The sequence below is a fragment of the Myripristis murdjan genome, chromosome 24 (assembly GCF_902150065.1).
Source record: "Myripristis murdjan chromosome 24, fMyrMur1.1, whole genome shotgun sequence".
Lineage (NCBI taxonomy): Eukaryota > Metazoa > Chordata > Actinopteri > Holocentriformes > Holocentridae > Myripristis > Myripristis murdjan.
In genome coordinates, this window is record NC_044003.1 from 33,391,208 (window position 1) to 33,417,407 (window position 26,200).

At 41.1% G+C, this 26,200-nt stretch overlaps 1 protein-coding gene across 1 annotated transcript; it reads left to right on the forward strand.

The window, feature by feature from the left end:
- The first annotated feature begins 44 nt into the window (after positions 1-44).
- ddx1 (DEAD (Asp-Glu-Ala-Asp) box helicase 1) lies at positions 45-24,235 on the forward strand. Its single transcript, XM_030047741.1, has 26 exons — positions 45-135; positions 255-306; positions 542-605; positions 701-730; positions 857-953; positions 1,474-1,521; positions 1,664-1,747; positions 2,044-2,127; positions 2,316-2,392; positions 2,635-2,707; positions 2,837-2,913; positions 3,032-3,146; positions 8,442-8,580; positions 8,862-8,922; positions 9,079-9,177; positions 9,443-9,532; positions 13,268-13,456; positions 14,805-14,856; positions 17,153-17,299; positions 20,432-20,523; positions 20,620-20,692; positions 20,877-20,949; positions 21,109-21,151; positions 21,255-21,350; positions 23,218-23,338; positions 23,493-24,235. Exons 1-26 carry the CDS (start codon positions 120-122, stop codon positions 23,621-23,623), a joined length of 2,223 nt encoding a protein of 740 aa, XP_029903601.1. The 5' UTR covers positions 45-119; the 3' UTR covers positions 23,624-24,235.
- Positions 24,236-26,200: the final 1,965 nt, after the last annotated feature.

Consider the following 26,200-nt stretch of genomic DNA (forward strand, 5'->3'; position numbering starts at 1 on the left):
AGAGCAAGACATCCGGAACTGATAAAAATGGAGATATTCTCCATACGGTAAATTGAAAAGGTTGCTACTCGTTTTCCGAGCACGTCATTTCCGGTTTTGTTGGCCTCGCAGCAGCAGCAATGGCAGCGTTTTCTGGTAGGAATATTCATCGAGTTTGTGATGCTATTTTCAAATGTGTGTTTCACCTCAATCTCTATTGTCATTTAAAAGCTTGTATACGCAGTGGATTCCTAAAATATGACTATGCTCAACAGAAATGGGGGTTATGCCTGAAATCGCACAGGCAGTGGAGGAGATGGACTGGTTGTAAGTAATTGTGCAGAGGCGATCCCGTATTGCATGGTCACTTGTCTGTAAACAAGCATTCATTATTTGTGTTCATTATTTATGTTTCTAATTTGTTGCATATGTTGGACTGGTGTGTATGTATGTATTACTTACCGGTAGGGAAGTACATTAATGCCAATCAATATGGCTGACAATACTGAAGAAGAGGTAGCCATGAGCAAAAAACTGACACTTTTCATTCATGGTGTTTCAGGCTTCCTACTGACATTCAGGCAGAATCTATTCCTCTCATTCTTGGTGGGGGAGATGTCCTCATGGTAAATCAGTCGGTCTTTCTTTCACACACACATTTGCACACACCCTCAACCACATAGGTTGAAGTATGGTAAACTGACCATTATGCCTTTTCCAGGCTGCAGAAACAGGCAGTGGTAAAACAGGAGTAAGTAACTTCATAGTTATACAAATGTGAAATTCAACTTTACATCTCCAGATTTATTGTCAGTGAAATATTAAGACACAAAGCTATAGCATTATGCTTACTCATAACCTCCCGAACTCTCCTCAGGCCTTCAGTATCCCAGTGATCCAGATTGTGTATGAGACACTAAAGGACCAGCAGGAGGGAAAGAAGGGCAGAGCTACTGTCAAGACTGGAGGAGCTAGTGAGAACATCTTAATATTCAGGGCCTTTTGGATTGAGATCTTCTTTGCATTTCCAGCTAATTTGTTTTCATATTGTTGTACAGACCTTTACTTCGTCAAGCAGTATCGTGATCGTCTTTCTGTTGCAAACAAACATCATCACCATGGAACAGTCACATATATGGGAGCTTAACTCTGACATATAATTGTAGCATTTGGTATATGAAATGTCACAGTAGATGCAATTGTTTTTGAACAAACAAAGTGTCTTTAATTTTAGTGAAACTTTTAAGATTTTTATGAGTAAATTAGCTGGATGAAATTCCCCACAGATGCTGAGATATAATTAATTAGAATTGCTATGTCAGGCTCATTATTTCCCATCTGTTCTGACCAGTTCTTGTGTAATATAAAAAATGCTTTCAAAATACACCAAACCATGCCAACTATTTTACTGTGATTGATAGCTAATTTATTCAAGTAACTATTCACTATGCAGTAGCTATGCAGATGTTGGACTTGTGTTTTGTTTTGTCACAGTCTTCAACTGTTGGCAGATGAATCCTTATGACCGCAGTCCAGCCTTTGGTAAGTGAGAAGAATTAAAGCCTTCTTTCATCTTATCTTATCATGTTACATTCAACCACTAGACAGCAAATTAATCATATGATGTATTCAGCTTTGCTATGTATCCCCCAGTTTTTTTCTGACTTTGGTTATGCTTCCACAGCAATTGGTCCAGATGGATTGTGTTGCCAGAGCAGGGAGTTTAAAGAGTGGCATGGCTGCCGCTCCACTAAAGGTGTCACCAAAGGTAAGCAGTAGAGATAAAGTGCCTTCAGCAGGGGTTGAAAATGAGATCAGTCTGCATCTTGAGACTAATACATTCTATGTTAAGTAATCTATGTTAGAGTAATCAATATGTTTCTACCAGACAAAACAACTGAGAGGATCATCAGTGTTATAGAAACAGATGTAACTTTAATCATGTCTTATGTAAGGCCCTGTAAGGCTTTTTTAAGGCCCTCATCCACACACACACACACACACACATGTACACATACACACACTCTCTTCCCACTTCTCATTGGCCCTCATTTCTGTGAACAGGAAAATACTACTATGAGGTGACGTGCCATGACCAGGGTTTGTGTCGTGTTGGCTGGTCCACCAGTCAGGCAGCTCTGGATTTGGGTATGAACCTCCCTTTCATCCACAGTCTCCCTGTTATTCAGGCATTCAAGGCTGGGTTCTGCTTTCACTTAAATCTCCATCTGACCCTGAACCATCAATCAAGCTGCCTCAGTAGACCCTTCATTGTAGACTTAAGTGAATAGTTACTTGAATAAATGAGCTATAAATTAGCTGTCCTCTCTTTCTAGGGACTGATAAATATGGCTTTGGTTTTGGTGGAACTGGAAAGAAATCCCACAACAAGCAGTTTGACAGCTATGGAGAGGTAAAACAACAGTGTTTCATCGGATGAATAACCATGTCACCTGTGTATATATTTTTAAATTATTAGTATAAACAAAAATAGAAATCTGGCACACAAATCTGCAAATACATTGGCTCAAAGATAAGTCATGAGCATCTTGAATCTTTGACAGTTGCCTATGCAATTGTGAACTTTTTGTCACCTTAATATGCTAAAAACAAACAAAAATTAATGATAATTTTAACTCTTGTGCCTCCACACAGGAGTTTACCATGCATGACACAATTGGATGCTACCTGGATCTAGATAATGGCCATGTCTCGTACGCCAAAAACGGTGCAGTATTTACTAGCCTCACTAGTTATGATTCCAAATATAATGGTAATTTAGGAATTCTGGAGTTGGGGTAAAATGTAAAAACATATAATTACTGATTTCCCATTCCTCATTTTCTCTTTCTGTCAGGCAATGACTTTGGTTTGGCTTTTGAGATTCCCCAACATCTGAAGAACCAACCTTTCTTTGCCTCCTGTGTGTTGAAGGTATCACTACAGTGCACATCACAAATATCATCATGGTAATAGTGGTCTGTGGAAACTAACTAGAATGGCACACACTTTGCACATGCAAGTTGTAATTTTGTCCCATCTTGTCTGCCAGAATGCAGAGCTGAAGTTCAACTTTGGAGGCGAAGATTTTAAAAATCCCCCTAAGAACGGGTTTGTAGCTCTGGACAAGGCACCAGATGGTCATGCAATCAAATCTGCTCAGACAGGTGTGTGGGTCATAGTTCACGGCAGGCAGTTAGGTTAAAAAGAAATCAGTTGTGTTTAGATGGTGTGCTAATATCTTAAAGCAGGCATTCTTAAAGCTCAGCCCTCAGAAAACTTTCTGGTGGCCTGCGGTGATGTAAGGTGACATCATGAAATGCATGTGTTGTATTTGGTCCTGTTTCAGTACAGTTTTAAATCAACCTATAACGTACAGTACTTTGCTTTTAAGTATATTCAAACTGTGCCCCCTGGGCTAAGCTGTCAAGTTAGGCACGTTTACATGGCAGTCGGTTAGATGGAGGAGCAGGGGCTATTGTGCAAAAAATGTCAGTATTGCCCCCTTTCCACCAAAAAGCACCTGGTGCTAGATTGGAGCTGGTGCTAGAGCCAGTGCTTAACTGGTGCCAACAAAGAACAGCCCTGCGTTCCAAATCGCATACTTATACTTTTTACTTTTAGTAGGTACTGCAGCTGCCCTTACAAAGTATGTAGTTTAGTATGAACCCTAACCTAACCCTAACCCTATATTAGACATTGCATATGCATACTATTGGGACACACTACGTACATCGTCCCTAAAGTCCGACCCTCTCGCTCACTTCCGCCGCCGTCCGTAGCGGCAAATTTGAATGTTGTTGTCAAAATGCCACTGCTGTTTCATACTGCGCTGTCCTCTGTCATATTTATCTTCTGTCTTCCCGTCACTTCTGCTGTCACTGAGCGAGTTTTGTGCGATAGGTGTGTTTTGTTGTCGTCCATATGTGGGCGTGGCCTGTACTCAGTCAGTACGACGTAACGTCCGCTGCACAAAGGATTGTGGGTCAGAATGGCCAGAGCAGCATGCTGAAATCCATACCAGAGAATGTCTAATATAGGGTTAGGGTTAGGGTTGATAGAAAAGTTGATAGAAAAGTCCTCCTTAAGAGTGGTGTTTCCAGATTCTCTTGGTCTTCAGGGGTCCGATTCACAAAGCACGTTTAGTGAAAACTCTGAGTCTGTTAACCCTGAAATGAGGGAAACTCCGAGTTTTCCGTTTCACAAAGGGAGGTAACTCAAAGCAGAGAAAGAAGGGTAACTCTAGCTTAAGCTCTCGGTCAGTTACCGCAGTAACAGATTCCATGAAACTAACCTGGTCGGGACCAGGTTTTTTTCATGAAACCTCGAGTTTCTCTCTGTGTCCGCCCTCTTTCAGCCAGTTTTCGCATAGATGTCTGAACAACGTTTTTATATTTCATCTTAAGCTGCTGCCAAGTGTGCTTCTCCCCCGCGGGATTGCACCTAAATGAAATAAATTAATAGGCTACCATTCAAGCAGTTTTCCCCTGTAATATTATTGTCATTGCAACGGACTAGGATTTAAACTTACGCATTGACCCGAGCAGCAATGTTCTCCCACGCCGTCTCCCTCTCCTTTGCCGCTGCAGCGGTGTTGCACTTTCTTTAAAAAACATGTTCAAACACGCTGTATGAATGCATTAAGATTTCCAGTTCAACTGGGGTGAAAAACGCAGGCTGACGCTTCCCCCTTGCCAAGGTGACTCGTCAAATCGGGGTTCCATTAACGCTATCTTTTTTATAGCTGTGGTGCACGCGCTTAACTCCAGGTGAAACTACTCCGAGTTGATAAAATCAACTCAAATCAGCTGTTCTGGAACCGAAAACTCAGAGTTTCCTATCTCAGAGTAGATCAACTCAGAATTCGGGGTAAGACTCGGGCTGTGTCCGAAATCACTCACTCACTCACTACTCCCTACTCAATAGTGGACCGTTTCGGACACTACTTCGCCCGTTGTTCGGCGCCGTTCCGCAATGCATGATGGGATATATTGCCTCCAGTGGACTATATAGTGAACATTAATAATCACTAGACATTCGGACACCCCTACAAAATGGCGTAATCACTATATAGTGCACTATATAGTGGTTAGGGAGTGATTTCGGACACAGCCTCAGAGTTTGTTGAACCTGCTTCGTGAAACGGACCCCAGGTGCCATCAGGTGGGATCCCTGGTCATAAACAGCCGCAAGTCCGTCACTGACCAATCAGCATTCATTAGCAAATGCTAGCGTGTTATGGCCAACAACAGCCCAACATGTAGGAAATCGAAAGGATATAAGTTCTTGCTAATTTCACTTTTAACCTATAATCCATATTGAACTTTCAGAAACTACAACAGTATTTGCGATTTTTCAACCATAAACAGTTGTAAGAGACGAATTTAGCCTTCTAGCTCCATAGAGCCCCATTCACTCTCCCGCGATCACCGCCAGTGGAATTACGGTGGAACTGCAACCAAGTTCGATACAATGGGGGTTAATGGAGAGTGGCAAGGCTCGTCGTAGACGGGCTCTGTCCATACTGCGAAATATGACCGGATATAGTAGAATATCCTGGTACTCTTGGCATACTGCATCTGACATACTATGTATTGGGACACACTAAATCTTTTTTTCCCTACTAAATAGTATGATAGTATGAGTATTGGAACGCAGGGCAAGTTGGCTCTTCCACCGGCCAACAGCCAAGTGAGTCAAGTCAGAGCCACGTCATTACATCATCGTAAAACGTGATCACGTGGGTGTGCGAGACACTCGCTTGGAATCACAACAACAAACATGGACGACCCACCGTAGCGATGCAAATACTGCTCGTTTGTTTACAAGCCTACATTGCGGTCCAGAGGCGAAAAACGCAATTATTGCCGGCTACCCGTCGTATTCGTGGTCGGAACGAACGGTGACTATGTTTAGCTATACGTTTATATCGATCACTGCTCCCGTTTGAGTCTGTAAGTCCGCCCACCAATGACGCGGCCCACCGCGTCATCGATTCTTTCTCTGGCTCCCGTTTAGCCCATAGACATAATATACGTAGACGCCTCATAGGCTGCCGCTGCCTATTGGAGCTGACGTAGCAGCCGGCCGCCATCTTGGATGGGTCTCTAATGCGCTCCCACTGCATTTATTTCTACTGTATCCCCAACTTTAATAATCCATAACTCCCCGAATTTTTACCCGATTTTACCACGGTTTGGTTTGTTACAAACAGCAGAGTTTCAGTTATGATACAGGATGCTGTCACACATTAAAAATACGTACTTTCATGCTGAAAGACTTTGTATTATAACAAAAACATATGGTATGGCATATAGATACATGTATAAATGAATTAATTTTATAATTTAAAAAAGAAACAAGTTTGATTGTTCATTTGAATTTATTTCTCTCTCTTTCTCTCTCTCTCACTCACACACACACACACACACACACACACACAGAGGACATCACTGACAGTCTGACCCGTCCGCTCACTACAGAGCTTTGACGACTCGGTCACAACAAAAACCTCCCGTCTTATAGCAACTTCCCACTGCCTCCTCAAGCCTGTATCACTGGGAAACCTTTAAAAAGAAAAAGGAAAAAAAAAAAAAACAGCAAGAGTCAAAGAGAGAGAGAGAGAGAGAGAGAGTACCAGTTCCTGCTGTAATAACGTTACACGTAAGTAACGATGATATAATATTATAAATGGTAAAATAACCAAAATTATTGTTCAGTCTTACTTCTGAAAGGTAATCCCACGCGATCTGGTTTAAATCCGGTGCCGGTTATTGCAATTATAAGCTGCACAAAATACCGGCATTTTTGCTAGCTCTCCATTGACTCTGGTTGACTCTGGTGCTAGCCTACAGTGAAGAGACCCATCCAATATGGCGGCGACGCTGCTCACGTTCCAGCACGTCATGAGGCGTCTACGTATATTATGTCTATGGTTTAGCCCCTGCTCGCCGTTGGTGCTTGCTTGGAACCGATTTGGAACCAGTTTGGCCGGTGCTTGGGTGGTGGAAAACCAAAAAACTGGTGCTAAGTCAGGCACCGGCTCCGAACCAGCCCTGGTGGAAAAGGGGTAAGTGAGGAGAAAAGGAAGTTTCATGGGAAATGGAGCAACAGTTGATTTGTTGTACCTCACAGGTTGTATAAAGTGCTGTCCCTAATCTGTAAGCAGATGTGCTAGGAATTTAACATAAAACACCATTGTGACACCATTACCTGTTATAAAATGTACAAGTTCACAGTCAAGGAGCATACAAATAAGCTTGAACAATTTCAGAGAGGTTTAAGTGCCCAACAGTTAGTTTTCACAAATCTGTTTTAGCCTCATTAACTACAAATTGTATTTATTTCACGTCACAGGTTGCAAACTATTTCCAGGGCATAAATTGTAAACATATACCATGAATAGATCTACAAATGGACAAATAGGACTTTTGTCTTCAGGAAACACAACACACATTTCTCACATGATTCATAATTGCCATGATCTTTAGAATAGGCTATTAAAGAAAAAAATTGTTTTGGAATTACTTTGTCTTCCGTTTTATGTTGGGCAGTCCTCAATCCAATGCTGCATTCCTAAATTGGCCCTCAGTCATAACTTTGAGAGCCCCTATCATAATAAATAGGGCTATCAGTAAATAGGGTTGGGTGATACCCTATATGGACCAAAGTGTTGGGACACACCACTTAATCACTGAATGCACCAGTGCACAGTCATCCAACACTGTTCGGATGAACTAGAAGTGAGATTGCGAGCTAGACCTTCGCGATCAATATCATTGTCTGACCACACATTTGCCATTATGGATGAATGTGTAAAAATTCCCACAGACAAACTGCAAAATCTTGTAGAAAGCCTTCCCAGAAGAGTGGATGCTGTTACAGCTGCATGGGTGGGACCAACTCCATATTCTTGCCATATTTATGGATTTAGAATGGGATGTCTTTAAAGCCCCTGTAGGTGTAAATGTGGTGGTCTAAATTCTTTTGTCCATATAGTGCATATCAATATTATATCTACTGTCATATGAGACTAGATGCCATCTAGTATTTTGGGTGTCTTACTATCGAGATATATATGTTGTCTTTTCCTGATTTTTAAAGGCCACAGTACAGTAAACAGATGCAATTTTCTGAACTCATTTTACTGTTGTTGCTGTTCTGTTATTTGCCTCTACCTGCTTGGTCATTATATCCACATTAGAAATTAAGATTTATTTAAAAAAAAAAAAAAAAAAAAAAAAAAAAAAAAAAACTTGGGCATAAATAGCTTATGAAAGCACCCATAGCATTCCCTTAGTTCTAATGCTTCAGCTAAATCACTCTCAAAAGCATGTGCAAAAGTTGCATTTTGACAATACTGATAAGCCCATAAACACCAAAATGCAAGAACAATATCAAAAACAGATTTCAGCATTGTCACAGTTAATATTAATGAGAAACTATACTCTGTGTTTGTGCAGGAAGTGCCAAAGTGAGCCAGATGAAGGCATCATCCAACGCTCCCAAAGCCCTGATCATCGAGCCCTCCAAAGAGTTAGCTGAGCAAACCCTCAACAATGTCAGCCAGTTTAAGAAATATGTGGAAAACCCCAAAGTCAGGTGTGACTGAGTTTGAGAAAGCTCATCAGATTAATTGGACATTTATAATTAAAAAGCTCTTTTGAGTTTCACAAACAGAGACAGCTACTGTGAGCATGCATTTGTTTCAGTGCACTCATGAAAAGCAATGTTGTAAATCCAAAACTAAAATTATTCTAGTGATGTCCTAAATAGTCAATATTTTATGTATTTTATGTATGTTCCAACTTTCCACCCTTGGATGGAGACAGTGCTTAAGGAAAAATTCTTCAGCTTACAGTTTGTAAATCCATTCACTGCAGGGATCTGCTGATTATTGGTGGAGTGGCAGCAAAAGAACAGTTGGCTATTCTAGAACAGGGGGTATGTATTATATACTGTCTCCAACGAACATTCAGATAGTTTTTATACATTTAAACGGAGACCTAAATTGATGTGAACCAGCATACATTTGAGAATTGTCCTGTCTCTTGTGCCCTCTTCCTTTTGCTGTGCTATCTCTTCCTCATCACTTCTCAGGTTGACATTGTGGTGGGAACACCAGGGAGGCTGGATGACCTCATATCCACTGGGAAGCTTAATCTGTCCCAAGTCCGATTCCTGGTGTTGGATGAGTGTGTATGTACAATGCAACAATCTCATTAACGACTATGTCCTGTCCAAAACACTGACTGCCTACAATTTAGTGTGTTCCCCCAAGAAATTAAATGGTTATTTAAGATAGTGGGCTTAATCTCCCAAGTGTTCAAATACATTTCTCAAAAGTTGTAATCATTCAGTTGTGTAAATCTTTTAGGTGTTTTTCCCATCATCTAACTGATTCTTACATTTTCCACAGCTACAGTGTTTTGACTTAAATTTCTATGTTTTGTGTCTCCCTCAGGATGGTCTCCTCTCAGCAGGCTATACAGACTTCATCAACAGGGTCCATAACCAGATCCCTCAGGTCACGTCTGATGGCAAGAGGCTGCAGGTAAAATTTTTGATAAGTTGCGTTTTGACAGTTATATTAGTGCTGTGTTTCCCCTAGGATTCTGGCTTCAGCACATGCACGAAAATTTTGGGGTGTGACCATTTGACTTGGACCAGAAACACACTCATCTTCGTGGTGATGAGTCGACTTGAGCAGCCTGTCAGGGGGAGGGGAGGCCGTTTCAACCAGGGGGCTACCGCTCTGGTCGGAATTCGTACCCGCGGCTGTAGTGCTTGGAACGCTCGTGTGGGTGTCCATTTAACTTGGACCAGGGACCGGAGGAGTGCAAACACACTCATCTTCGCCACTGGTGGTCAACTCAGGCTGTTGTACCTTGCGTTTAAAAAAAAACGCTGATATTTTCGCCTGTTTTTCAGGTGGCTGGAGCCAACGTAAAAAATGTGTTGATTCTCCTCCTCTCTCTGTCTGCTTGTGGATGGGTGCAGGTATAGAAACGTGATGTTAAATTACTTCTGTTGTGATTTTATTTATTTTTTAATTTGAAAATTAATTAACTTAAATTAATTTAGCATGACTTTCAGGGGAGGTGGAAGGGTCCGTTGGCGAGGCGCTGCGCCCCGCCAATAGAATGAACAGGAATGAAGAGGGGAAACACTGTAGTGACAACATCCTGACAGCACCATGAACTGTCAATTAATGGTTGAGTCTACATGGTTCTCTTGTCGGCTTACATGCCAGTTCTATCAACCTTCAGTAATTTTGCATAGTGCACCTTTAATTGATGCTCCAAACCACACTTTGATGCATATTTTAAAGCAGCATTTTCTTTGTATCTTAGAGACTGAGTGCATTTATTGCTTCGGAAGCATGTGTTATACATCTGAATGTCTGCAGGTACTGTAGGGGTGTAATAACATGTCTATATGTCTCAATGCTTAAAAATGTGGTGATGTGCATCTAGGGTTCAACATTGTTTGGATTTTATCTATTCTGATTCTGATTCAGAGTCTGCTTTTCGATTCTGGTTCTTTGAGAGCAGGATCAAAATAGGTCACTTGTTTATTTCACAAGACAAAATTTCACAAAATCAAATTAATGTATTATTGCATACAGCTAGTTAGGGTCCGGGCAGCCTATGCTGCCAGGACACTATTGTATTCCTACATGTTCTTTCTTCTTCTTTCTTTCTTCTTCTTTCTTCTTCCGAGGAAATCATACTTCCCATGGGTGAAAAATCACCAAACTTTGCACAAAGGTCCAGTCTCATGCCAGATTACGCCTGCTACAAACTCAAGCCAATAGTCCTGATGGTGGCGCTATAGCAAGCCTCTAAAGTTCAAAATTTTGAAAATTCTTAACAAATCAACCATATGTGCTACAACTTCACAACTTTCATCAAAATGTAGCCCCAATACTGAAGAAACTTTTGTGCCCTCAAACCTATTGCAAATTATGAAGTCTATCACTCATTATGAAGTCCATCACAGCCTACTAAGCATCAAAATGTTTGACTGTAAATGGTACTGTAAACATATACAGTACAGGCCAAAAGTTTGGACACACCTTCTCATTCAATGCGTTTTCTTTATTTTCATGACTGTTTACATTGTAGATTCTAACTGAAGGAATCCAAACGATGAATGAACACGTGGAGTTATGTACTTAACAAAAAAAGGTGAAATAACTGAAAACATGTTTTATATTCTAGTTTCTTCAAAATAGCCACCCTTTGCTCTGATTACTGCTTTGCACACTCTTGGCATTCTCTCGATGAGCTTCAAGAGGTAGTCACCTGAAATGGTTTTCCAACAGTCTTGAAGGAGTTCCCAGAGGTGTTTAGCACTTGTTGGCCCCTTTGCCTTCACTCTGCGGTCCAGCTCACCCCAAACCATCTGGATTGGGTTCAGGTCCAGTGACTGTGGAGGCCAGGTCATCTGCCGCAGCACTCCATCACTCTCCTTCTTGGTCAGATAGCCCTTACACAGCCTGGAGGTGTGTTTGGGGTCATTGCCCTGTTGAAAAATAAATGATGGTCCAACTAAACGCAAACCGGATGGGATGGCATGTCGCTGCAGGATGCTGTGGTAGCCATGCTGGTTCAGTGTGCCTTCAATTTTGAATAAACCCCCAACAGTGTCACCAGCAAAACACCCCCACACCATCACACCTCCTCCTCCATGCTTCACAGTGGGAACCAGGCATGTGGAATCCATCCATTCACCTTTTCTGCGTCTCACAAAGACACGGCGGTTGGAACCAAAGATCTCAGATTTGGACTCATCAGACCAAAGCACAGATTTCCACTGGTCTAATGTCCATTCCTTGTGTTTCTTGGCCCAAATAAATCTCTTCTGCTTGTTGCCTGTCCTTAGCAGTGGTTTCCTCGCAGCTATTTGACCATGAAGGCCTGATTTGCGCAGTCTCCTCTTTACAGTTGTTCTAGAGATGGGTCTGCTGCTAGAACTCTGTGTGGCATTTATCTGGTCTCTGATCTGAGCTGCTGTTAACTTGCGATTTCTGAGGCTGGTGACTCGGATGAACTTGTCCTCAGAAGCAGAGGTGACTCTTGTCTTCCTTTCCTGGGTCGGTCCTCATGTGTGCCAGTTTCATTGTAGCGCTTGATGGTTTTTGCGACTCTACTTGGGGACACATTTAAAGTTTTTGCAATTTTCCGGACTGACCTTCATTTCTTAAAGTAATGATGGCCACTGGTTTTTCTTTAGTTAGCTGATTGGTTCTTGCCATAGTATGAATTTTAACAGTTGTCCAATAGGGCTGTCGTTCCTTCGGACCGAGGCACTAATAATATGAAGAAGAAGAAACGCGCAGGATAACAATAGCAACCTCATTCCTTCGGACCGAGGCACTAATAAGAAACGCGCAGGATAACAATAGTGACCTCGTTCCTTCGGACTGAGGCACTAATAAGAAACGCGCAGGGCAACAAGAGTGACCTCGCTCCTTCGGACCGAGGCACTAATAATAGCTTTCATTTATATAGCGCCTTTCACAAAACCCAAGGTCACTTTACAAGATTATATTATAAACATTTGTTGAAAATTTTGTTGCCATCTTTTAAAAAGTCTGTTACGAAGAGGTGATGCAAGGTGGAACCACAATCAATAGATGAATGGTTGAAAATTTTGAGAAAAATATATAACCTGGAACTGTTAACTTGTTGAGTAAAGAGGAACAACGTCAAGAGAAATGGGACAAATGGACAGTGTTTACATGCAGTCAACAAAACATAGCACTGAATCATTAAATGTCACACGAGCAAATAGATCTATTGTTTTTGTCTTTTTTTATTTGTATGTGATCTTTCTGTTCTGGGAAAAACCGATTAAGCCTGGAGTACCCAGAGATTGAGGATGCTCTCATTCTCATGATTTTGCATTATATGATTTAAGATACCACTTTCTGTTTTTGTTTTTTTAGTAGTATTATTCTTTTACATGTGGTAAAACTGCTACAACATCTTGTTTACAAGTTTATATCTCTGTTCATGTGTTCAGTTCTACAGCAGGGCACTGAAGATACATTTGTTTAAAGTGTTTTGAAGATAAGAAAACTCAGTTTTACATTGATTATGCACCAGAAATTTAAAAAAATATATATTATTCAATCATATTTTTTTGTAATTTAAATTTTGAAGAATATCGAATTGTGAACCCTGCATTATGAATCAAGTGAATTGTTTCATACCTAATATACAAACTGTAAAAATATGCATGTGGTTACTTGAACTGCATTACCCTATCTTCTTCTTCCCAGGTGATTGTGTGCTCAGCCACACTGCACTCATTTGATGTGAAGAAACTGTCTGAACGCATCATGCATTTTCCCACCTGGGTGGACCTGAAGGGTGAAGACTCCGTTCCTGAAACTGTTCACCATGTGGTGGTGCCTGTCAACCCCAAGCAGGACCGCCTCTGGGAGCGCTTGAGCAAGAACCACATCCGGGTGAGTCAAGTCCCCCATGCTGGGCCAAGATACATTTCATGGTTGATAAAGGATTTGTCCCAGTACCTACACTGTGGTCTTCGTTCTTTGTCACTGTAATGATGAATTTCCTGGAGCTGGCCACCAAAAGAGAACTCTCTCAGGCCTGCTGGAATAATTAAATAATCCGAGCTTGAATGTGATTTGGTTGAGCCTGTAACAGATGTAAAGTAAGTCTTCAGTGATTGGCACCTGCATTAAAATGAGGCTGGAGTGCACAAGGATGTCCCCCTTTGTTAAATACCTGCTGCCTGTTAAATGGCATTTTATCTTTTGTGTGGTGGAAGGACTTAGCAAGGTAGGAATTTCATTTCTCTCCCTCTCTCTCTCTCTCTCTCTCTCTCTCTCTCTCTCTTTCTCTTAGTAAAAAGATGTTTCCAGCTGCTGCAGCTACTAGTGTTTTATGACCCAATTTAGACATAAAGATGATACATATTCTAAATTAATATGTGAATCAAAAGTCCACATAACAATTATAATGTTAAAACAACAAAAACATGAATACATTAATAAAGGCATACATGAATGAGAAAATAATTAGACCACACTCGGCTAATATATTAGACTACAGTAACATAATCTAACTTTTATTTGCATCTCTCATGTCATCGTGAGTTTAACAATCCTCACCATTCATAAACCACAGAACTGATAATTGGCTGTGTAAAGCAAACATTTCCCACAGACTATATGCTGGTGGAGATAATGTTAATGTTAATTTGGAAAACTTTATTATGGTGATAGAACACTGGTGTGCAGAAAGTTTAGTTGGACTTAACTCCAAGTCTCTTGGAGTTAATTGTCATATTATAATGGAATGAATGGAAACCAATGGCTGAACGTCGGAAAATGATATCAGAGTTGCAAAACATGACTGTTTGGTTTAGGAAAAGATTAGCAGAAACATGAACTGTCTACATTTTGTAGATGTTACTTTAAATAATCAAAATCATTGGTGCAGTCCTTTTAATACTACTGAAAAGACATTAGGATAAGGTTTCATTAAGTGTGGATTAAGTGCACCTGCACTTGGGCATTTTCAGAAAGGGACAATCATCCACATTTAATCCGTGTTGCGTGATTGTGTGTTCAAGACCACAAATGTGGGCACTGGGATAAAGCCTTCTCACTAAGGGGAAGGTAGATGTACTCTGCAAGTGTGTATTAGCAGATGTGTTTGAGCTGTTCAGTGAAGCTGCCCAGTCACTGACTTGTCCACTTTGAGTGAATGCCACACAATAGCCTAATCATGTCAGTTGTCCATCATTGTTCATAATATTGTTTTTCTTTGCGTGTTTTGCTGAGCTAGACTGATGAGGTACATGCCAAAGACAACGCTAGACCAGGAGCCAATACTACAGGTAAGAACAGATGGGCAGCAGTATTTTCATTATATGGCTTTATCCCTCCACTATGACCTGATTATTTTTTCAGTCCCTTCAAGATCTGATAAAATAGAGAATTTGTTTAGTATCATCTATTGCAGTGGTTCTCAACTAGTCTTGCCACAAGGTCCACATTTGTCCATCCTTATTAAGGGGATAGTTTGCATTTTTGGACATGAAGTAGTATGAAATCCTTCCGCCTAGTTTGCTCCGGTCACAAAAACAAAAAGTTTTGCTTCTCAAAACAACTTGCATTCAAAATAGTAATACATTTCTGTCACAAAACCAACTCTGGGAAAAAACTCAGACTTCACAATCACTTGGCACCATTTTTGCCATCAGTATCAGTAGATACGAGTAGGCTAGGCCCATATTATAGCATTTTTTTCTGACAGAAAAGAGAGGCACTTACAAGGTGCTGCAGACAGTTATAATAATGGCCATTATATAATGTTATATTACGTAGAAGCTACACTAGTCTGATGATCCTGTGTGATAAGCTGATCATACCAGCCGATTCTAACCAGCGTCACAGTTGACGCTGGTTAGAACCTTCCTTCTTACGAGGCAGTAAGCCATATTATTAGCAAGTACCTGGTCTTTGACTTGAGCAGGTGTTTTTTATGCAAACGAATGTGTACAAGAAGTCACACGAGTCACAAAATGCATTATTTCTACATAACATCCAAGTTTGTGTGAATTAGAGGCAGCTGTTTTTCAGGACTTTTCAATACGTCTGGGACTGAACTGAAGGGTAAGCTAGCTGAGTAGCTCAGTTTTGAATCAGCCTCCTTCACTGAATCAATCCTGTTCAGTGAACTAGAGAGCAAAGGCTTATTGAGGCTCCGGTTGCACTTCAGTTTGGTTACTCGCCCACTGAGTGACTCAGTCACAAAATGCATTATTTCTACATAACATCCAAGTTTGTGTGAATTAGAGGCAGCTGTTTTTCAGGACTTTTCAATACGTCTGGGACTGAACTGAAGGGTAAGCTAGCTGAGTCGCTCAGTTTTGAATCAGCCTCCTTCACTGAATCAATCCTGTTCAGTGAACTAGAGAACAAAGGCTTATTGAGGTTCCGGTTGCACTTCAGTTTGGTTACTCGCCCACTGAGTGACTCAGTGTTCAGGAGCAATGCAGCTCTCATGCAGGACCACTGAACAGACAAGTGATCCAATCATTTTGATGAATGGACCGAAATGAACTGAATCCTCCAAATGACAGATATTTCCTACTATGGCGAAAGCAGCTAAACAGATACTGGACCAGGGGAGCACAGCAACAGTTATATGAATAAAGTTCTCAGATTTATATTTGCAGCACTATTGGAAATTTTGCAAACGACAAAAAGTAGAACCAATAAAGTAGAAGCAAAATTGACTGCATGGTAAGTGGACTGCATTTCTATAGCGCTTTTCTAGTCTACTGACCACTCAAAGCGCTTTACAATGTTTGCCTCACCCATTCACACACACATTTACACACTGATGGCAGAGGCTACCATGCAAGGTATTTAGCTGTCAGGAGCAATGATGCTTTCAGTATCTTGCTCAAGGACACTTCGACACAGTATGGAGGAGCTAGGGATCAAACCAGGAACCGTCCGATTACCAGACGACCGCTCTACCCCCTGACCCACACTGCCCCATAAGCAGAGTCGTCCTGTCATCTGTGCTGACTGTTGATAGTGAATGTTTCCAAAATCTGTTATTGATCATTTCTCTGTTATGAATGTGATTTATAATATAGGGAATTACAATACTGAAGCAAAAATGTTCTTAAGTAAAAGTAAAATTACTGACTGAAAAAAAACCTCAAAAGTACAAGCACACAAAAAAACTACTCGGTAACAGTAACATGAGGAAATGTAATTAGTTACTTCTACCACTATACAACATGTTATGAATATGACCATAAATCTAACCCTATAGCATGAAACACAAGTTTAACACTAAAATTTGTCAAAAAAACACACATACATTTTATCTAGGACCCACTCAAATGACCTGTGGGTCCCAGGGACCAGGTACATTGAAAACTGTTCAACACCACTGCACCATACATGAACTGCCTTTTTTTGTTTGTTTTTTCTTCCAAAATTCCCACAGTCTATGCCAAATATTCCACTTTCCGACCACGACCCACCAGTTGAGAACACCTGATCTATTGTTTATCACATAATAATGCAATAAAATTTATGTTTGTTAAAATTGAAATTCACCTTCCACTAAATGTGATGAATATGGTGTTGGTGTTTGTCTGTGCAACTTAGAGATGTGGTCAGAAGCCATCAAGATGCTGAAGGGCGAGTACACAGTAAGAGCCATCAACGAACACAAGATGGACCAGGCCATAATCTTCTGTCGGACCAAGATTGACTGTGACAACATGGAGCAGTACTTCATACAACAAGGAGGCGGTGGGCAATTTTACTGCAGCTGTTGATGCTAAATTATGTTACAGTAGAGCCAGCTTCAGATGTTTAAATATTGAAGCATTTAATTATATGTTTGCCTGGACACTTTTTATTCTGTGTATTGTCATGTGAGAAATTGTGCATGAACTTCCAAATCAAATTGAAAAAAAGTGATGCCCAAGAAACAGAGGTGTACCATCATCTGTGCTGCACAGTATACGTTTAGGATATACAGTGCATTCAGAAAGTATTCAGACCCCTTTCACTTTTTTCCCTTTTGTTATGTTGCAGCCTGATGCTGCAATCGTTTAAATTCATTTTGCTCTCATTAATCTACACTAGTAAAGGGTCTGAATAATTATTCAGACCCTTTACTCAGTACTTAGTTAAGACACCTTTGGCAGCAATTACAGCCTCCAGTCTTTTTGGGTATAACGCAACAAGCTTTGCACACCTGGATTGGGGGATTTCCTGCCATGTTTCCTTGCAAATCCTCTCAAACTCGGTCAGGTTGGATGGGGACTGTCGGTGGGCAGCCATTTTCAGGTCTCTCTTCAGAGATGTTGGATTGGGTTCAAGACAGGGCTCTGGCTGGGCCACTCACTGACATTCACAGAGTTGTCCCTGAGCCACTCCTGTGTTGTCTTGGCTGTGTGCTTAGGGTCACTGTCATGTTGGAAGGTAAACCTCTGGCCCAGTCTGTGGTCCTTAGCTCTGTAGAACAGGTTTTCATTGAGGATATTTCTGTACTTTGCTCCATTCAGGTTTCCCTCAACCCTGACCAGTCTCCCAGTCCCTGCTGCTGAAAAACATCCCCACAGCATGATGCTACCACCACCATGCTTCACTGTTGGGATGGTATTGGGCAGGTGATGAGTGGTGCCTGGTTTTCTCCAGACATAACATTTGGAATTGAGGCCAAACAGTTCAATCTTGGTTTCATCAGACCAGAGAATCTTGTTTCTCACAGTCTGAGAGTCCTTCCGGTGCTTTTTTGCAAACTCAAAGCAGGCTTTCATGTGTTTTGCACTGAGGAGAGGCTTCCATCTAGCCACTCTGCCATAAAGCCCAGATCGGTGGAGGGCTGCAGTGATGGTTGTCCTTCTGGAACTCTTCTGTCCCATCTCCACACAGGATTTCTAGAGCTCAGTCAGAGTGACCATCGTGTTCTTGGTAACCTTTCTTACTCAGGCCCTTCCATGATTGCTCAGTTTGGCCAGGCGACCAGCTCTTGGAAGAGTCCTGTTTCTACCAAACTTTTTCCATTTGAGAATTGTGGAAGCCACTGTGCTCTTGGGAACCTTCAGTGCAGCAGAATTTTTTTTGTAGCCTTCCCCAGAGCTATGCCTTCCAACAATCCTGTCTCTGAGCTCTGCAGACAGTTCCTTTTTACCTCATGGCTTGGGTTTTTACTCTGATATGCATTGTCAGCTGTGAGGCCTTCTATAGAGAGGTGTGTGCCTTTCCAAATCATCTCCAGTCAATTTTTATTTACCACAGTTGGACTCTAATCAAGGTGTAGAAACACCTAAGCAACCATCAAGAGAAATGGGAGGCGTCTCAGCTCAATTTCAAGTGTTGTTGCAAAGGGTCTGAATACTTGTGAATGTGATATTTCAGTTTTTCCTTTTTAATAAATTTGTAAAAAAATTCTAAAATCTGTTTTCACGTCATTATGGGGTACTGAGAGAAGATTAACGAGGGAAAAAAATGAATTTAAACAATTGTAGTCAAGTCAAATTTATTTATATAGCACATTTCATACGACAGACATGAACTCAATGTGCTTAAAATCAAAGCAAGACATAGATTACATACATAAGCAGTATAAATAAGATACATATAAAAATACAAAAAAGACATAAAAGGCAGTGTTGCATTATAGCTAATTAAAAACAAAGCTTGTGAGAAAATAAATGTTTTAGTCTGCATTTAAAGGAAGATACTGTTGTAGCAGACCTGAGTTCATGTGGTAGAGAATTCCAAAGAGTGGGACCATAATGACTGAAAGCACCATGAGCTGATTTTCAATGTATTCTTGCCAGAAATGTAGGATGGAGCTGCACCATGCAAAGCTTTAAAACAATAAGTAAAATTTTAAAATCAACTCTCTGCTTCACTGGGAGCCAGTGAAGAGAAGCTAAAATTGGAGTGATGTGTTCACACATTTTGGTTCGCGCTAAAACTCTGGCTGCAGCATTCTGAATAAGCTGGAGTTTGAGTGCTTGTTTTGTTTCTCCAGGAAAAAGTGCATTACAATAGTCCAACCTACTTGAGATGAAAGCATGAACGGAATGGAAGCATGAATCGGACAGGGATAAGAACGATCTAACTTTAGATATGTTTCTAAGATGATAGAAAGCAGTCTTCGAGACATGAGAAATGTGCTTCTGAAAGTTAAGATCTGCATCAATAATAACACCTAAGTTTCTCACATGCTCACTAGGTTTCACCGGAAAGGGAGTTAGTAACGAACAGATCTAGTGCCTCAGAGGCCTCGGACCCACTAATAAAATCTCAGTTTTGTCATCATTCAGTTGTAAAAAGATTTTAGCCATCCAGTGTCTAACCTCATTAATATACTGAATGAGATCATTTACTGGGCTTAGGTGGTCAGCAGAAACAGATATGTATAATTGTGTATCATCAGCATAGGATTGGTATGAAATGTTGTGTCTAAAAATTATCCAACCAAGTGGGAGCATGTACAAATTAAACAGAAGAGGGCCAAGAATTGACCCTTGGGGAACTCCATATGAAACACTGACTGTCTGATTCAGAGTCACCAACGGAAACAGAAAAGGATCTACCAGTAAGGTATGAAGAAAGCCATTTTAGAACAGTGCCATTAAGGCCTAAAACATGCTCAAGGCGCTGAAGCAGAATAACATGGTCAGCTGTGTCAAAAGCGTCACTGAGATCAAGGAGAACTAAGACTGAAGCTTTATGGCAATCAGAATTGATTTTAAGATCGTTAACAACTCAGACAAGTGCAGTTTCTGCACTGTGTAGCATCAAGCTGCAACATAACAGAAGTGAAAAAAGTGAAGGGGGTCTGAATACTTTCTGAATGCACTGTATATTTTTTGCCATGCCAAAGTCAAAATCCACTTTTGCAATTTCTATTATCCACAGGCCCAGACAGGAAGGGTCACCAGTTTTCCTGCGTCTGTCTCCATGGTGATCGCAAGCCCAATGAGCGTAAAACCAACCTGGAGCGATTCAGGGTAAAAAAAAAAAAAAAAAAAAAACTCAGTAATGCACTTTTACGCATGTACAGCCAGCCAGTTGTCAAGTATTTTAAGGACTCCCTATTTTCTTAGAGAAAAGAAGTGAGGCTCTTGATCTGCACAGATGTAGCTGCCAGAGGTATTGACATCCATGGAGTTCCTTATGGTAAGAGGAAGATATTAGAACACAACATCGCAAAACTTAATTTAACTTTTAATTCTGCACCTATTGTGTCACATGAGTGATTTAGATTGGTGTGCTTGATACATTTTATCTATCACTGTTGAATACTTGGTGCTACTGTACACCTGCATGTCCACTTTTAACACTTTGCGTTTCAATTACTCAGTGATTAATGTGACTCTCCCAGATGAGAAGCAGAACTATGTCCATCGTATCGGCAGAGTGGGCAGAGCGGAAAGGTTAGCACTTGCATACTTGAAAATCTTTGTATTAGCCTGCCTTGTGAATTTCCCAGTCTGGGATCAATAAAGTATACCTATCTATCTATCTATCTATCTATCTACTGTATCTGCCTGTTTACATATGCCAGAATTCTGAAAATGTTTAATACTTTGCAGAATGGGATTAGCCATCTCTTTGGTTGCTACAGAGAAAGAGAAGGTACAATGTACAGATAAACATTGTTACATTGTTGTATTGTTTAATATACAAACGTTTTAGAAAAGGGATGTGTACAAAATAGTATATCTCTTAATGTGTACAGGTGTGGTACCACGTGTGTCCTAACCGAGGCAGAGGTTGCTACAACACTCGACTGAAGGAAGATGGAGGCTGCACCATCTGGTACAACGAGAAAGAGGTGAAAAAAACTGATACATTGACAAAAATAATATGATGAACCTCAGTAGAGTGCAGATTTGAGTGTCAGGAAATACATGCAGTTTATAAAACAAACTCTTCAAAATGAGCAGTGATCTGATCATAAATTGATAAGAAGGATGTACCACACTTTTCCCTTATTATGCCATCTACATACAGAGCATTCCGAAAGTATTCAGACCCCCTTCAATTTTTTCACTTATGTTGCAGCTTGATGCTACAGTCGTGATGCTACAATCTTGATGCTACACTCAGTACCCCATAATAACAAAGTGAAAACAGAATAGAACATGACATGAAAGCACGTGTCGTTCCTCTGCAGTTCCTGTTCTCAGCAAGCAGCAGGTGCTGCCTCGAGCCCCTCCCCGCCCCAAAGTACTCACAGCCTCAAGCCGCGCGTGGCAGTCTCAGGCAGCTGCAGTCAGGAGAGGAGCAGAGAGGAGACCCTCACCGCTCCGCGTCCAGGCAGCAAATGAATCGCACATGCGCAAAGCCGCTGTTGACACAAGTCCAGAAAATGTCAATCATATAAAAAAAATACTGTTAATAAAAAATAATGCTTAGTAGGGCCGGGCAATATACCGAAAATTTACCGATACCGAAATTTATGATGATAACCGATGTCACTTTGCACATGTCGGTATGTTCGGTATTTTGAAAAACAAAATAAAAGTCGTTTTTGTCTTTTTTGGCTGTGTGTAGGTAGGCCTGTTCATGTCCCTTTAAGACGCTGTACTACATGTACAGTGTGTGTAGTCACGTGACTCCACCCCCTCCAGTCTGCAACAAGAAGGGAAAGAGACGCTGAGGAAACAGAGGACGGTTCAAATGTAGAAGCGGCTGCTGCTGCAGCTGAGGTAGTCGAAGTAGATTCAGTTGAGGAGGACTTGCTTGTCATATTTTATATGTTTAAACTTGGTTTGCTGGTCAGTTCAATAAATTTAACTTAAAGTATTTAATTTGTGTTTTCTTCAGTTATTCTCAGACAGCACAGAGTTAGAGTTGCACTTCTCAGGCATGCAAATTTGGCACCTTTCGGGTACAGTTATCGTTTTTTTGGTCAATCGGGTCATTCACGTGAATCGCGCAGTTTGGAAGAGACGCCTGGCTCCCGAGTCAGATGGAAAGCTTTAACGCTAGTTTGAAGGAACCACCTTACGTTAAATTAGACCTTGCATAACGTTGTGCTACGAGCAAAAATCCTGCAGGACCCAGGGAAAAAAAAGACCATCAGCCACTGGTCTCTAACGTGTGTTTCTTTTGGAAGACTGCAATGAAACATTAGTCTCCTTGCATCCGTCTATGGCGCAACGTTTCTTCGACATGTCACTAACTTGTTACCTTGTTAACTGGGGAGCAGAGGCAGGCCGGCTAGTTTAAGTGGGCGGAGTCGCCTTATGTGTGACATCACAAAAAGGAGGAAGTGCTGTCCACTCGTCTTAAAGGGAGAGTTTCAAAGAACGGGCTGTGTGCATCTCTCTATGTACCATAGGTTTAATGCATGGGACACTATTTATGTAGCCCCGAGACCCTCCCTATCACGAAAAAACAACGAAAATTGCATTTTTCATGCCATGGGGTCTTTAAGGATAAATATTACAGTTAGTGGGCACTACTCTGGGACAACAGTGCTATCAGTGTTATAAAACACATAGCTGTTTTCTAACAGCAGAAATGATGCATGAACAGCAGTTCTCTCACACACACACACAATTACACATACCACACTGTAACAGCAACATTATAACCTGTTGACTAGCAGAGATGAGAACTGGTGTGAATACTTATTCATTGATAAATAAGTTATTTTGCCAAAATAGAAAAAGCTCTCCTTTTTCTGATCTCAGCTCCTGTCAGAAATTGAAGAACACCTCAAGTGCACCATCACCCAGTGTGAGTCAGACATCAAAGTACCTGTGGATGACTTTGACGGGAAAGTCACATATGGCCAACGCAGGGCATTGGGAGGTATGTGTGATAGAGCGACAAAATAAGGCAAGGCTAAAAATGAAGAAGTACATTGAGAGGTTTTCTCCATCTTGCTTTGACATTTTAAAAGCTCCTTATCCTCTAGTGCTGTGCTGTTCTGTGGTCGTCTATTAATCCCACCAATCCTTCCCAGGTGGGAACTACAAGGGTCATGTGGACGTGTTAGCCCCGACAGTCCAGGAGCTCTCCAGCCTTGAGAGAGAAGCTCAAACATCCTTCCTCCATCTGGGGTACTTGCCCAACCAGCTTTTCAGAGCCTTCTGAACCCACCGCAACTAGTTTAACACTGTAGGCTAAACTAGAAGAAAGCAAAATAGAAACACTTTCTTTTAATTCATTGCAGTAACAGAAATCTCTGTGCAAACTAGCCACATTATGTTTGCCTTTCAATTTGTCTTTTGGCAGAGTATTCACCTGTTTAGTCAATGACTATACTATACTTCATAAAATTTTGTAAAACATTTTACATCGTAAAATGTGTTCTAAAGGGTTATCACCATTACAACATGTAAACTCCTTCACAGTGTGTATACAGGAAAACCATTGTGCCATACCTGGGTGAATTAAAGTTAAAGACTGGAAGCTGAAGCCTATACCCAATGTTTGGTTTGTCAAAGTGGTTGCCCATATATTAGTAGTGTTTTTGAATGAAGTTCTAACTCAAGGGTTTCACCACACAGCTAGCATATGTATTTATTGCAGAATGCAATCTTGCCATTAATGCTAACACTAAAGCCAACGCTGAATTGTTTGAACTTATTTATGTTACACTCTGGCAGAAGGACAGCTGATTTAATTTAATTCAAAAATGACATTGATTTAAGTTGATTATTCTTTTCTGTTGTCCCCCAAAATAAAATACTGTGCTCAGTTAAACTGTATATCTTTTCCTTGTATGCATTACATAAGATGTTTCTGCCATATCTTCACAAAAAATCAGCATTTATGTATTTATTTCCTTCTTGAGATCAGATGTGATATTTTGCTTTAACAAGCACACTGATGTTGTGGAATGACAGCCAGAAGCAGGTGCGGTCTGTATTTTAAATAAATATACGTACTTTTTTTAAAAGGGCTGGAGCCAGCTGTAGAATCATGTATTTTAAGCATTTTAAGATAATAGGTAATATCAAAGAAATAATATTTAAAAGGTGAATTCAGTGGTTTTGACTTTTTTCAGCAGCATTGTTTTAACTGGTGTGTGTGTGTGTGTGTGTGTGTGTGTGTGTGTGTGTGTGTGTGTGTGTGTATGTATTCTTACTTACTGTACTGTACACATATTTTAAAGTATAATGAAAAAATGTAATGTTCACACTCTTGAGTCATGTGAAAGGGTGGAGAGGGGTGTAGAGACGTGTTTGAAAAAGCCCCACTCAAAACTCATCGGAATCTGACTTCCGAATACAAAGCTATCTAAATTAACAAAATTACAATATCACTAAATTCCACTGCATCCAACTCATCAATGTGTATGTACAACCTTCATTTTCAGCAAGCAAACATTTACTATTATGTCAGGTCAACACAATCAGCATCTACATGTAAAGAAGGGAAATGTCAGTTCTAACACCTGATCTAAAACAAGATCAGTAGTGTATAAAAGACAAACCCCCGTTGTTTGATTTCCCCTCCAAAACCATCATTTTGTGTTCCTTAAGCTGCTATTTTGTTTTCAAGAAACACTATTGCTGGACTTCACGCTCAGTCTACCAGCAATCTTTCATCTACACTACTCACAAAAAGTTAGGGATATTCGGCTTTCGGGTGAAATTTCAGGATGAACCTAAAATGCATTATAACCTTTACAGGTGAACTTAATGTGGCCTTCTGTAAACTTTTGAATGCACATGTCCAACTGTTCAATGTTTCAGTACTTTTTGCACAAGTTGCTGTTCTCTAACAAGGAGCTTAACGGCAAAATTCACATCAGGTGTTTGATCCATGAATCGACCAATAAATTTCCTGGTTCAGTTAGAATTGGTATTTAAACAGTCCTCCTCATCATGCTGTTCACATTTTGACATCATGAGACCAAGACGACACCTAACAATTGATCAGCAGCACCTCGCCATTGCGAGGCTTCAAACAGGATGTTCTCAGACGGAAGTGGCCACTGAGCTTAGAGTGTCACGGAGTGTCATCAGCAGGTTGCAACAGAGATACAGAGAGACTGGAAGAGTCACAGAAAGGCATAGAAGTGGTCGTCCTTTGGCCACATCCCACACTGATGACCGCTTCATTGTGAACAGTGCCCTGCGGAACCGGATGATGAATGCCACTCAACTCCAGGCACGTTTAAGGGAGGTGAGAGGCACCCAAGTGTCACGTCAGACCATTTGAAACCGTTTACATCAGCATGGTCTGCGTGCTAGACGACCTGCAAGGGTACCTGACCACACCACCAGGCACAGGTGTCATCGTCTTGCATGGGCCAGGGAGCATTTACGCTGGACGAGGGACCAGTGGGCCTCAGTGCTGTTCTCTGATGAGAGACGATTCATGTTGAGCAGAAATGATGGCTGCCAACGATGTTGGAGACATCAAGGAGAGCGCTATGCATCAGCCACTGTTGTCACCAGATGAGCCTTTGGTGGTGGTGGTGTTACTGTGTGGGCAGGTGTGTCTAGTCAGTACAGAACTGCCCTACACTTTGTGAATGAATCATTAGGGAACGGCTGCTGGAGACTGGGGTACCTCAAATGGAGTGGCCTGCACTTTCTCCAGACCTGAATCCCATAGAAAACCTATGGGATCAGCGGAGTCGCCGTGTAGAGGCTCGGAGCGCTGTACCCCAGAACCTCAATGTCCTGAGGGCCGCCCTTCAAGAAGAGTGGGATGCCA

Excerpts from the sequence above, each read along its gene's own strand:
- ddx1 (XM_030047741.1), top strand. Across the intron at positions 1,522-1,663 it reads TGACCGCAGTCCAGCCTTTG|CAATTGGTCCAGATGGATTG; the intron begins GTAAGTGAGAAG and ends ATGCTTCCACAG. Across the intron at positions 23,339-23,492 it reads CCAACGCAGGGCATTGGGAG|GTGGGAACTACAAGGGTCAT; the intron begins GTATGTGTGATA and ends AATCCTTCCCAG.